General features: G+C 34.3%; 1 protein-coding gene across 1 annotated transcript; it reads left to right on the top strand.

Annotated features, from left to right (window-relative positions):
- Window positions 1-9,713: 9,713 nt before the first annotated feature.
- Window positions 9,714-12,927, top strand: LOC149156143 (putative pyridoxal 5'-phosphate synthase subunit PDX1). The gene is made up of 2 exons (XM_089437941.1): window positions 9,714-9,979; window positions 11,761-12,927. The coding sequence occupies exon 2, from the start codon at window positions 11,790-11,792 to the stop codon at window positions 12,717-12,719; it is 930 nt and encodes a 309-aa protein (XP_089294067.1). The 5' UTR covers window positions 9,714-9,979; window positions 11,761-11,789; the 3' UTR covers window positions 12,720-12,927.
- The last annotated feature ends 935 nt before the right edge of the window (window positions 12,928-13,862 follow it).

The following is a 13,862-nucleotide window of genomic DNA, read 5'->3' as shown; positions in this document are numbered from 1 at the left end:
AAAGGATAGAACCCCTTTTCATCCTAATGGCCCAGTTATAACACAAACTGATAGCATACTAGTGGTTAGGTTTGACTACCTCAACTATTAACCAAAGTTACAATATGGACACTTCTAGAGTCTTCTTCATCACAATCATGTGGATAACCCATTTTCCAATAATAAAGAGGGTTGGTGTGGAATCCTCTCGAATTATGGTGGTAAAAAATAGGAAGGTAAACTTATGAGTGGCATACCTTTTGCATATGGATTCTAATTGAGGTGATCCTTGTGTTGTTGGAAAGGTCTATGTGTGTAGAATATAAAAAGATGGTGCAACACTAAAGTGAAAAAGTTTTACCCCCAAAAAACATCATTTGATGCCTCAAAATGCTCCCGGAAGGTTTCAGAACCTGATTTGCTAAACTGGGTCCCGCCAATAAAAATGGTCCTCCACTTTTTCCACTCTAAAAACATTGATATGGATGAAAATCAATATAATTATACAATATGGACCATTCCATACTAGAGTAACCTTTTTCAACTAGTCTAGCCTCATACCTTTCAATATTACCATCAATGCCTCTTTTCAATTTGAAGACCCATTTGCACCCAACAACCTTCCTATCTTTCATATGTTCTACCAGGCCCCGTTTATTTTCTCCAAGGAAACCATTTTCTCTTTCATCACTACTTTCCATTTAACATTGTTGATATCATTTACCACTTCCTCATAACAAGAATGTTCTCCAACATTGGTAACCAAAGCAATAAATGAAACAAATTCGGTATACCCTTTCATAACTTTCCTCTCCCACATAGATCTTCTTAGTGTAGGTTTTGGAATTTTGACACTTTCCTAAGTGTATTCAATACCTACAACTTCTTTACCTTCGAAATATTTGTCTTGCTTCCATGTGTCTGCATATGTTTTAGTCTCAAGTCGTAGTGTCCATTCTTGGTGAGATAACTTTGATGACACTTGGAGAGGGTGATTTCAATGTAGTGATATAAAGATTATGCATGTCAGACTTATGTATACGATTGTATGCTATAGACCTAGTTTAGGTCACACGGTTGCTACATTCTTATGATAAATACTAATTTTGGTTTAAGACTCATTTTGGTTAAGTGTGTATTATCTATGTTTTCTCTTTGGTATTCTAGATTGAACATAGGTGTGTGACATGGATGGTGATCTAGGATAAATACACAGAGATCCATGGATGATCATGGTTATGTGGAACATATGGTTAATTATGATTTATGGATGATACATGATTTGTATGATTATATATGCTTAATCTTGTACTTAGAAGGATGTGGCAGGGGGCCTGGGTATTTGCAAATAGGGATGCTCAAATTATAAATGACTGTGGAAGTCATGATACATGATTTGTATGATTATATATGATTAATCTCGTACTGAGCAGGATGTGGCAAGGGAAGTGGTTATTTGCAAACAAGGATGTTCAAATTATAAATGATTGTGGGAGTCATTTCTTCAAAACCAAAATGACTGTAGAAGTCATGCATAATTCTTGGTCTTGGAAAAAGACCTTACCAATGAACCATCATATGGGTATGAGCTCACAATCAGTTTCTTAAGTTGACGTGAAGTTTCAAAGAAGAGTAGATGAAAGCCAGGTAATTAGGGCACAAAGTCTTGAATATTTAAAAGATCAAGATGTGGAATCTTGGATCCTTGGAGTAGATGAGGGTGCAAAGTCATCAATCTACTAAGGCACGAAGATGCATGTAATAAGGATGTGGAATCCCTATTCTCCAGAAGAAAAATACTACTCATGGGCAACTCAGGGATGAATTTCCTTAATAAAATCTAATTTCTGACAATTATGGAGTGACTTTCTAAAAATAAAAAGTCATGTCTAGCATCTCAATTATGACTTTCCAAAAATAGTAAATCACCTTGCATCAATTGGTAATCAAGTATAATTGAAGGAAAATCACTTAACTTATCACTAATCAATCATAATATTTCAATCTTGACTTAATCATCAATATTATTAATAATATTATTATTATCTTTTATGAGACTGTGATATTATTATTAAAAGGAATTACAAGTCACCTTCGTCACCTCAATCACTTCACACCTCCCTCCTTGATGACTCTCATGGCTCTATTGAACTCCCTCTCTCTTAACGATACTTTATACGCTCTTACACACATCAAAGAATAACATATTCCTCTTAGACTCTCTTTATTACATATGTTACACTCTCCTTAACTAAGACATGCATACCTCTCCTTAATGGCATGAGTTACACTCCTCTAAATGGAATATGTTACTCTTCCTCAAGGCATGCACATTACTCCTCCTTTATGACAAGAATTGGTTGCTCCTCCTATATATGTGTCTCATGTCTTCTCACTTGGGAGAGAAGTGCATTGTGATACCAAGAGTGGGAGAGACTTGAGGAAGATTGTGAGAGGGAGAGATATGGAGAGTAGCCAATTGTTGTTGAAATGAATATGAAATTCTTACTAAACTACCAAGTAGCTCTAGCTAGTGGAGTTGAACATGAGTGGTATTGAGAGGAAGTGAAAATTATCTTCCTTAGTTTGCCTTGTATATCTCTCTACTACTATATTTTGGTATTGCTTGTGAGCTTCTACAACTCGAGGGTTCTAGAGGGAGAAGTTCTTCCTAGATATGGCTGGGAAGAAAAACGAATGGTTCAAATGAGTTGGTTAAGGAATCAGAGACAAATCATATTCTCAACAATTGGAGTTGAATATCTCATCAGGTATAAATTTGATTGTCTTGAAATTTTAGTAAAGTATTAGCATAAAAAAAGTAGAAATTGAAATTGTTGTAAGCATCTAATTTTGGTTTAAGCTTATGTTATCTAGAACCTTATTGGCTAGTTAAAAATGAATACTAAGAGTGTTCTATATGTATGGATGTTTATATCTCAAGTTGGAATTATTATTGGTGTAGTTTATTGTACTAACCTTGGTATTGTAGCATTTGAGAAAGGAAAGCCAAATATTGCTAAAGGTAATTATAGTAAAGAATTGTCAAAAGAGTTGGGTAAGATTTTCGTGAGTTATGGTTTTGTTTCATTTTAATTAAAATAGGTAATTAGAGGCATGTTTTAGAAATGGTTTGAGGGTATGTTGCCAGTGTTTGGAAAAAATTGTGATTGGGCAATGCTATTATTTTTATTATATATGCATGAATAAGTGCTAACTTGCAACCTACCGAAGAAGTAAGGAAATAGACACATATCCAAAGTATACTTGGAGGAATCACTGGATCAACCCTTAAAATAAAAATGCAGAAATAATGGCAAACAAGGGTTTCAAAGAAAATAATTGAGGCAATTTCACTCATTATATGTTTGCAATCTTTGCAAATTTAGATAACAAGTAGGGATACATAATGCATTAAAAGAATCATCACTAGTTAACTCTTATTTTGGAGTGATTCTCTATATATATTACAACAACTAAGGATGCTTGCCATGTGTTTGTAGGGGTGAATGAAAAAAATGTTTGATGAATCTCAAAGCCCTTCAATTCACTTACAATAGATGAAACAATTGAAAAAATCATTTAGGAAATACATAAGTAACTATAACTTAATTGTGTGTTGCTATTTGTTATGCATGGTTGTAGATTCAAGCTTGCATGCCATCTATTTGACAAAATCTGTAAATGAGATTTCAGGAGTTAAAATATTTGCTAGTTTTAAAAAATGCATCCATGGGTGGTTTGGTAATTATTCAGGTCAACATCAGGGGTTATTCGTACCTTATGAACCTGTAACCCCTGATTTGATTCCCAAAAAATGTTTTTCAAAACCTAAATCATAAATCTCGGTGATTTTGTAGATTGTTGATGCCAACTATGGTTGCATGTTGTCGAGTTTTTGTTGAAAGATTAAGATTATTTAGTCCCTGTTTTAAGATGCCAACATTGAAGTTTCAATTTATGAATTTTATGAGTTAAATAGGTTGAAGAAAAATCTCAAATTCATTGCTTCCAAGTGTTTGACAAAATGCCTCAATGGTTGTAGATTACATGCTTGCAAAGTGTTTGTCAAAAGGGATTAATGGTTGTAGATTGCATGCTTGAAAAGTGTTTATCAAAAGGCCTCAATGTCTGTAGCTTTTGTGCATATAAATTATTAGAGTAAATGTCTTACTTACTGTAGTTTTTATGTATTAGAAAATTATGAATAGATTATTTAATAGATGTAGCTTCCTATTTCTGCAAGTTTGCATATGAATGTGAAAATGAATTTAATAAGTTGTTGAAGTGTGAATAGAGAATATGACAGTTGTTACTTTAATTGTCTAAATCTTTTATAAAAAAGCCGGGGGTGGGGTGTGCGGGGTTGTTGTTGGAAACAATTTTTACAGTGACCAATTTTGTAGGATTTTGTGCAAGTGAGCATAATAAGTTTCGTATGAGCAACATGTATTCATGGGTGCAATCTTATGCTTTAATGGCAGTAGAAAACAACTATTGTTCCCAATTTTTGCAAGTCCATAGTTTTATTTGGCACTTTTTGAAGAGTAATATGCTTTTGAATTTGTAATAGTGGTTGCTCTTGTGACAACATTCATTGTATGAGTCTCATGATTGAAGAAATGCCATTGAGAATTTTTAATTGATGAATCAATAAACATATCATTTTTATTAGATTTACTCATAAAGAGAGGCATATTCCTCCTTCATTTATCTTGTTACAAGTAGGTAAATACTCATACCCTCATTTGTGATTTTTGTGATAGAAGCATAATATTTTGGGTTCTTGTGGCATACTTTTGTGGTTATGATGTCAAGAGTCAATAAGTGGAGCTTATTTAGCACAATATAGGAAATCAAATAAGTTGATCTAGCTTAATGTTCACACATGGAATTATGGTGGAATTTATTTCCAGTCTTACTTAGAGCTCATGTATAAGTATGAAAATAACACATGCTTCTTTAAACTTGAGGAGAAATGTGTTTTGGAATTGGTTTTAAGGGAAAGTTATCCCTGACTCCTCATGTTGAAATAGATGAAGGAACACGATTACATGAAAACTAAGTTAGTCATATTATGAAAATATAAAAGAAAATAAAAAAGAAGAAAACATTGAGCACTAGTGTTCAATGTGACCTTCACTTCTCTATATTATTGATGGTTGGTAAGGTGGGACCTTACACACGCTGAATTTGTTAATTTGATGTTTGTTGCTATTTCATAACATATTCTGCATGGTCTAATTTAGTAAGAGAAGATTCATCAATATCACATCTCTACTGAGGAAAATTTTGTGGGTAGTAGGATACCACAACCTATATCCCTTAACAACATCATCATAATGAAGAAATATTTATTTCTTTGATTTAAGGTCTAATTTAGAACATTGATTCTTAGGAATAAGAGCATACACATCACACAAAAAAATATTTGTATAGTCACATGCATGACCTATCCATACCTCTTCAAGAATTTTGTAGTTTATTACAATGGATGGTGATTGATTCACCATATAAAAACAATACTAACTACTTCTACCCACAACTCTTACTGCAAATTGTATTGCTTAGCATGCTCCTTGCTCTTTCCTAAAGAGTCTTGCTCATGCATTCCGCCACACCATTTTGCTAAAGAGTATTAACCATAATTCCGTGTCTCATGATCGTAGCCTCCTTGCAATATTCTTTGAACTCACTTCTCTTATCTATTCTTAAACATTTGATTATCTTTCCAGTTCTCTTCTCAACCATAGTTATAAATTGTTTAAATTTTTTAAACACATCAACTTTTCTTTTTAATACATAGACCCACACTTTTCTAAGGAAATCATCTATAAATGAAACAAAATATGATGATCCTCCGAAAGAAACACTAGGGGATGACTCCCACACATTACAATGAATATAATCAAGTATTCCTTTATTAACACGACTTCAATTTTTGTCTACACTATTTTCCACATATACAATATTTACATAAACTTAAATTCATATATTTCAAGTTTGGAAGTAGTTTGCAGTTTATCAATACCTGTAGTCCCTTCTCACTCATATGATCGAGTTGCTGATGCCATAAACAAGTGGATTCTTTTGCCTCCTCAAATGCCACTGTTGCTTCGCTGATCTGAGTACTTTCATCCAACTTGTAAAGGTTCCCTATTTAATAGCCTTCATAACCACTAAAGTGCCCTTGGATGCTTTTAGTGCTCCACCTTGACCAGTCCATGTATAACCACTAGAATCCAATGCTATCAAAGAAATTAGAAGTTTCTTTAATTTAGGTACGTGTTTGCCATCTGTTAATGCTCTCATAATACCATCAAACATCTTGATTTTGACACTCCCAACCCCGACAATATTACATGATATATTATTCCCGTAAGGACAAATCCACCATCAATAACTTCATATGTTGAAAACCATTTTTTATGTGGACACATATGATGAGATGTGCCATAATCTTAACCAATCTTCATAATATTTAGGAATATTACAAAACAATAATACTTCATTGATCATACCTGAACCCGATTCAACTAGATTTGTCTCCTTTTTTGAATTTTCCTTGGATTCCTATCTTTTCCACCAGTCTTTCGTGAGATGCCTTGATCTGTTGCAGAGCCAACATCTCATTTTACTCTTCTTTCCTTTTGATTTTGACCTAAATGAACCTCTCGATTTATCTCCTCTTTCTTTGGAGTGACCTCTAGACACCATTGTTTATGGCGTCAAGTTTTCAACACTTGATTTCCTCCTCACCTCTTCAGATAATAAATCTCCAACAACAACATCAAATTCAGGAGTGTTTGTTGTGATTAACCTGACAAAGGTTACAAAATGGTCCCATGTTCCAGGCAATCAACACAATAATGTAACCACCTTATCTTCATTATTGAATTTGACATATATACTATTCAATTGGAAAATAAGAGTGTTAAACACATTCAAGTGATTTGCAATTTTTGTACTTCTTTCATATTGAGTCTATACAACTACTCTTTAGGTAGATTCAGTTCATCAAGGATTTGGTCATGTATCGACCTTCCAACTTAGTCCAAAAACCTATTGTTGTCACTTCTACTATGATGTTGAATAAAACATCATTAGCGAGACATAACCAAATTATACTAAGGGCTTTTGCATCCATGTCCTCCCACTCATCATCAATCATTGTCACAAGCTTCTTACTCCTACCACCTAACGCCTTGTGCAACCCCTATTGTAGTAGTAAACCCCATGTTTTTAACTTCCACAATTCAAAATTATTTATCCCAATAAATTTGTCAACTTCAAATTTGCACTTGCCATTATTCTTTACACAAACTCTTCTTCCCCATTTTTTTAGTGCCTATACAACCCCATTTACCACAACAAATTTGTTCAGAAACCCCCATTTTTTCATAGAAAACCATGTTCTTTAAATCTGTTATATAAACCCTATTTCGTTTTTAAAAAATCCCTTGACACCCTATTTTAAAACAATAGTTTCTTTACATATTCAAACCTTAAAAGAACATTGAATCTTTGCTAGGGTTTCCTATAGTAAGGGTTTTTACTTACTAACTAACTAACTAACTAACTATATATATATATATATATATATATATATATATATATTTTCCATAAATAAACACCAAAGATATATATTTTTTAAATAATGTACCATACTTCATGGTTAAAAATGTTGACACATTTTTTCTTTGAATGTGATGGATCCGGAAGATGAAACTCAAACTAATTCTCATCACAAAAGCCTCAATTCTAAAAAAATAATGTCCTCAAGACACCTTCTTTCCCTTCTACTTTGCTCGAAACTGATAACTAGGTTTCCTTTGACAAACTCAACTTATAGGTTGGCATGAGTTTCCTTCATGGCTTTGCCTCTTCTTGTCGAATTTAGAGTCTGATCAATCTTGAAAATTTGACCTTTATGAACAATTGTTTGATTTTACGAACAATTGTTTGATTCAGGTTGCAACATCTCGAATGTGGATTCCATTGCAGGCTTCTTCATGAGCAAAGTTGACTCGAAAGCAATTTTTTTTGAAAAACTAAGTGAATTGGAAACTAGGGTTTTTTTCTCCTACATGTGGGTTTTTTTTGCGCATGAGCCTATGCAGACTTCCATATGTCTATTACTTTATTTTAGGTGGCTACACTTGAACCCTAACGATTATGAAAACATGGGTCTTAAGCCCTCAACGTGGCCACCACCTCTATCTATAGCAATCAACACCGATCCCACCACGTGACCATCACCTCTATCTACAACAAATAACATCAAGCCCACTGCATAACCACCACTTGTGTCTACAACAAACATCATCGAGCCAAAATTATGTTATGATACCACTTGTTATTCAATGTTTGTATACAAAACTCATTCATAAGAACAATGACACCAAAATATACACTAGTACACAAAATTACGTGGTAAAACCCTAATGATTTGTCAAGGAAACCTCCATGGACAAGGCAAATATGATTTTATTCTTCAGGATAATTATTACATTCAAGCTTACACAATGCACAAAACCTCCTCATTTCTCCAAATATAAAAATGAAGTAGATACCGGTATAATAATTTGATAACTATTTTTTGGTTTATAAAACTGAATAACCTCAACAACAATTACATCGGTAGATTATTTTTGCATTTATTTTAACATCTTGTTTTCATATTTTTACACTAAGAGGCCTTCTCCAACCTAGTATGGTAGAAATGTTGTAATGTTTAACATTTTGACTTGATTAAAAAAAAAAAAAAAAAAAAACAAAACAAAACAAAAACAAAAAATTCTCTAGTCCAATATGGTAGAGATGTTGTAATATCCTATTTAACATTTTAGGACTCAAACTCATAGTATTCTTAACCCATGGTTTTCCTAGAGTATTCTTCTCTAATGTGTCTATTTAAAGGCTAAAAAAACCATCTTAACCGGATCTACCAAGCATCGAGGGGAGATCACTTTAAAAGAGGTTTACACTTGAAAAGAGAGAATTGATCCGTTTTAATGCTTGATAGATCCAGAATTAAAATGGATCGCAATTCCAAAAGAGATTGGAGTTGTCTACAAGTGAGACATTTTGGAGTTTCTAGTAGATTTGTGGCCGAAATCTAATGAAAAAATTTGTGCTCAAATCTTGATTTGTGTTGTTTAAATTGATTTTTTAACTATGTATGGATTCAATAACCTGACAAAACCCCGAATCAATTCGATTGTGAAGAGTTCACCTATCAAATTTGTTAGACACATTAGATCAGAAAATAAATCATAAAACTTTTCAAAAAATCTCCCTTATAATAAATTTAAAAATAATATCAAATAATAGAACAAATCACTACCACATGTAAAGTAAACTACTCACGAGGTTCATATGGGACAAATCCAAATTGTAAAGTAAACTACTCACGAGACAAATCCAAAACATAGAACAAAGTACTACACATCTAGAGTAAACTAGTCATGAGGTTCATATGGGACCAAAAAGGCGGTTATAACGCAATACGTAAGCTAACCAACCAAAACAGCACATGAACCAAGGACAAACTGAATAAAATCAATAATAGTTGGTTTGATGTCAGACATAAGCCTTTTTAAGAACCTCTCATCTTCCAATGCACAGGATGCGAAGTTCTGATGAACTCCTCACATAACTACATTAAAGTGGATGGTGCATGACGAATCCCTTTTCGTTACTATCTTAAAGTGGACGCTAGGGTTCAAACTTCTTCCCGAATTGATATCCAGATATTGCGGTTATAATTCAATAAATTTCTGTGGACTATAATAAAACATGTCTCGCAATAATTTTTTAGATGGCTCGATAGAACTTGGGTGGTGTTGCTGATTCCTTTAACGCCAGCCTCAAAATATTTAGAAGCAGGATCTGCGAATCCTTGTAACAACATTATATTATAGACCATTCCGCCTTGTGGGCTCCTTCATTCACAGATATTGAAGATTTATTTTTCGAACCTCACAGAGCCTTCTACGAAGTAAGGAGATTCTGCACTTATATTTTCCAGATATTATCATTTGTTTTGGTCATTTTCATAGCCATGTATTGAATGTAGGTTTCATATTTTCATTTTATTGATTGTTTTTCACTTGGGTTCTTGTTTCTGCACGCAGTTATTCAGTGCTTTTAGTCTTATCGTCCATGTTTCTGAGATAGGTTTACAGGGTTTTCATGTTTTATGATTGCTCTTCATCGTTTCTGATATGTCGGTGCTGTTATCCAGTTGTTTTTGGTTTTTTATCTCTGGTTTTAAGATGGGTTTTGCAGGGTTTTGGGTTGTCTAGGTTTTAGATTGTGCATGTTATAAATCATGATTTAGGTTTCTGTGCACATTCTGTGAGAATGGGTTGTTTTGACACACAATCTCATACATAAAGATGAAAAGTTCTAACAAGATATGTGGCACTAAGACCATCTATAACACACAATTTCACGCCAAAGGTGAGGAGGGGTGTGAAGAGTTAAAACCATTTAGATATGTGGCACAAAAATCATTTAGAACATTGTATCAGGCATTTTTCTATGTGCTTTTAATCAAATTCGCCTCTCCCTACCAAGTTATATTATCTTAGGAAAATTTTATTTTATTAGAGTGGAGTAGGAGATATGTGACACTAAAACCATTTAGAACATTGTATCAGGCATTTTTCTGTGGGCTTCGATAAAAAATCGCCCCCTTTAACTCGTGATATTTTAATAGGAAAATATTATTTTATTAGTGGAGAGTTGAGTTAAAAGTTATAAAGGTTTGCTTTCCTCATTTTGTACCTGGATTGGAATAGCAGATCAATTCGAGAACTTGTGAGCATACTTAGCTGCAAGATTGTGAATTGAAGGAAACTTTGTTATATAAAGTTTGTGTGTTATATTTGTACGATCTTTATATGTGTGGTAGAATTGTTATATGTTTGTATTGTAGATATTGTAGATTAGGTTGATAAAAGCTGAAGTTGGGAAGAATTTTGGCGAAGAGGAGTTTGTGGTAAACGTCCTATTATGAGCGAAGCTTGCACCTTGCACCTTGTCTCGGAGAAAAGATTTTTTTAAAGCCCTAGACCCCCTTGGTGAGTGAAAGCTTAAATCTTTGTAACTTTTATTTGGATTATGTAGTTTCTTTGTGAGGCCCTTTCCTTCTTACATCTTGTTTACTAATTCTCAGTATAGCACCCTCATAGATTGCGTCATGATTCTATAACCTAAGTAACAAGATACTAGATTTCCATTTCTATCTCTACTTTTCACATTTTTCAATATTACATTTTTAAATTATTCTTAGTCGTCCACTCCATACTGTATAGAGTAAGCCTCACAATTTTTCAATATTCCATTTTTATATTGTTGTTAGCCTTCATTCCATACTCTATGCATTAAGCCTAACAACCATAGGGAAGCACCTCCCCCTCTCCCACTCTCCCCGTTTTCTGAAGTGCACAGGAGGAATTCTGAGATGACATTCGCCATAAGTTTATGGGGATTTGAGTTTTTGAGTTTGTATTTGTGTACATATTTTGTTTTTTATTTTTATTTTTACTAATGATTGTTTGAGGCCCTAGATTGTTACATAAAGTGTTTTGTCATTGATGTTGCATTAATCGTTTTAGCTATTTGTCTATACCCATTTGGCATGGGATTGCAATTTTTTTTTGGTTGGTGTGTTTTATATGTGCATCTTTTTGAGCATTGATTTGCAGGTTGTGAACTTTCTTTTCTGCGATTTGCGATAAATCTGTGCCTGACATGAATTTGCATGTTTTATAGATCCGGAAGGTTCTTTATTTGGAGTCGAAATGGCAAGCGACGGAGTTGTTACTGTCTATGGTAATGGTCCAATAACCGATGCAAAGAAATCTTCATATGCAGTCAAGGTTGGCTTGGCTCAAATGCTTAGAGGGGGTGTTATCATGGACGTTGTCAATGCCGAACAGGCTAAAATAGCTGAAGAAGCTGGGGCTGCTGCTGTGATGGCATTGGAGCGAGTCCCTGCTGATATTAGATCTCAAGGGGGAGTGGCTCGGATGAGTGATCCTGGTCTCATCAAGGAAATTAAGCGTGCCGTGACCATCCCTGTCATGGCCAAGGCTAGAATAGGTCATTTTGTTGAAGCCCAAATCCTGGAGGCCATTGGTATTGATTACATTGATGAGAGTGAAGTGCTCACTGTTGCAGATGACATGCACCATATCAACAAACATAATTTCCGTATACCGTTTGTCTGTGGATGCCGGAACCTTGGTGAGGCACTGAGAAGGATTGCTGAAGGAGCTGCTATGATCAGGACTAAAGGAGAAGCTGGCACTGGTAATGTTATTGAAGCAGTAAGACATGTGAGGTCTGTTTTGGGTGATATACGGAAGCTTCAGAGCTTAGATGATGATGAAGTTTTTGCCTTTGCCAAACAAATTGCTGCTCCTTATGAGCTTGTGAGGCAAACCAAACAGCTGGGAAGGCTTCCTGTTGTGAATTTTGCAGCAGGAGGTGTTGCTACACCTGCTGATGCTGCCTTGATGATGCAGCTGGGTTGTGATGGAGTTTTTGTAGGTTCAGGTGTGTTCAAAAGCGGTGATCCAGCTCGTCGGGCTCGAGCAATTGTACAGGCTGTGACTCACTATAATGATTCCCACGTTCTGGCCGAGGTTAGTTGTGGTCTAGGAGAAGCTATGGTCGGAATTAATCTCAATGATGAGAAAGTGGAGCGATACGCAGAGAGATCGGAGTAAAATCATGGAGATAGAATCCCTCTCATTTGATCGAATTTGTTACTTCATTTTGTATGGAATCATAGCTCGTGCCTCGCTATTTAGTAACCTATTTATAGTTCTTATACTCATTCTATAAATTGATGATTATCACATTTTGGATGGATATTGAATTGGAAGAATTTGTTACCAATAATGAGGATTTGCCAAAAATGGCTTTCAGAGTTAATCTGTGAATGGGTCAGTGTAGCTCAATTACTCTATTTTCTTATCTCTATTACCAATATCCTCCATTTGACTGAAATCATCATACCTATATTTCATATTCCTTTTATTATTCGATTAGAACAATGGTGGTCTTCATTTATTTATTTTTATTAACACCTAGTTCTATTTAAAGTTTAAAATATGACAGATTGCCTTATAACGAAAATTTTAAGCGCAAAATTTCTCCAGTGGGTAAACCGTAAAACATCTAAAGTTAAAATATTGAGTGGGCTAAACTGACGCAATTTTAAATGATAAAGGCAGGCCATAAATTTGGTATTTGGACCGAGTGTAAATTATTTTTTCTCAATCTGCCAATTTTGTCTATGTTAGGTTGACTGTGCCTTAGTTTTGTGAAGAATGACAGGGAGGTGGGGATCTGTTGTTTTTGAAATATTTATATATATTTCTCAGCAAGAAAAAAACCAACAGACTTGTATTAAAAAATATAAGACTGTTTACATACTTCAATACTTTTAGGATTTTAATGACATATTCAACTCAAAAACACAGACCAGATATCCATTCCAAACATGTCCAAAATGTATGTCAACCACACAGGTTTCTATCTATATTTTAATTTAAAGAAAAACAGAAACTAAGAGAGACTGTCTGAAGTTCCTCATCAGGAAGAAAATAGATTAAGAAAAAGGAATAATTCCAGCTTCCTGAAATCGGTCGTTGAAGTAGGACACATAGTTGGTCTTTCCTTCATTACAAGTGCATATTTCGATGCAGGGATATTGTTAAAGGGGCCATCCTGATTCATGTGAGAAGAGATTGGTAGTGGCTTGTGGCAATTGCTTAGCATATCAATATAGTGCCTATTTCGATGTAGGGCTTTGAAAGAAAGCTCTATAGTCGGTCAAGACCATCATTATGAATTAACAAAAAGCT

Source organism: Pinus tabuliformis, chromosome 9 (genome assembly GCF_031772625.1).
Source record: "Pinus tabuliformis cultivar Carrire ecotype Pingquan chromosome 9, CPIR1, whole genome shotgun sequence".
Taxonomy (NCBI): Eukaryota; Viridiplantae; Streptophyta; class Pinopsida; order Pinales; family Pinaceae; genus Pinus; species Pinus tabuliformis.
The sequence above is the reverse complement of the archived record's forward strand: the minus strand, read 5'-3'. Positions and strand labels throughout refer to the sequence as shown.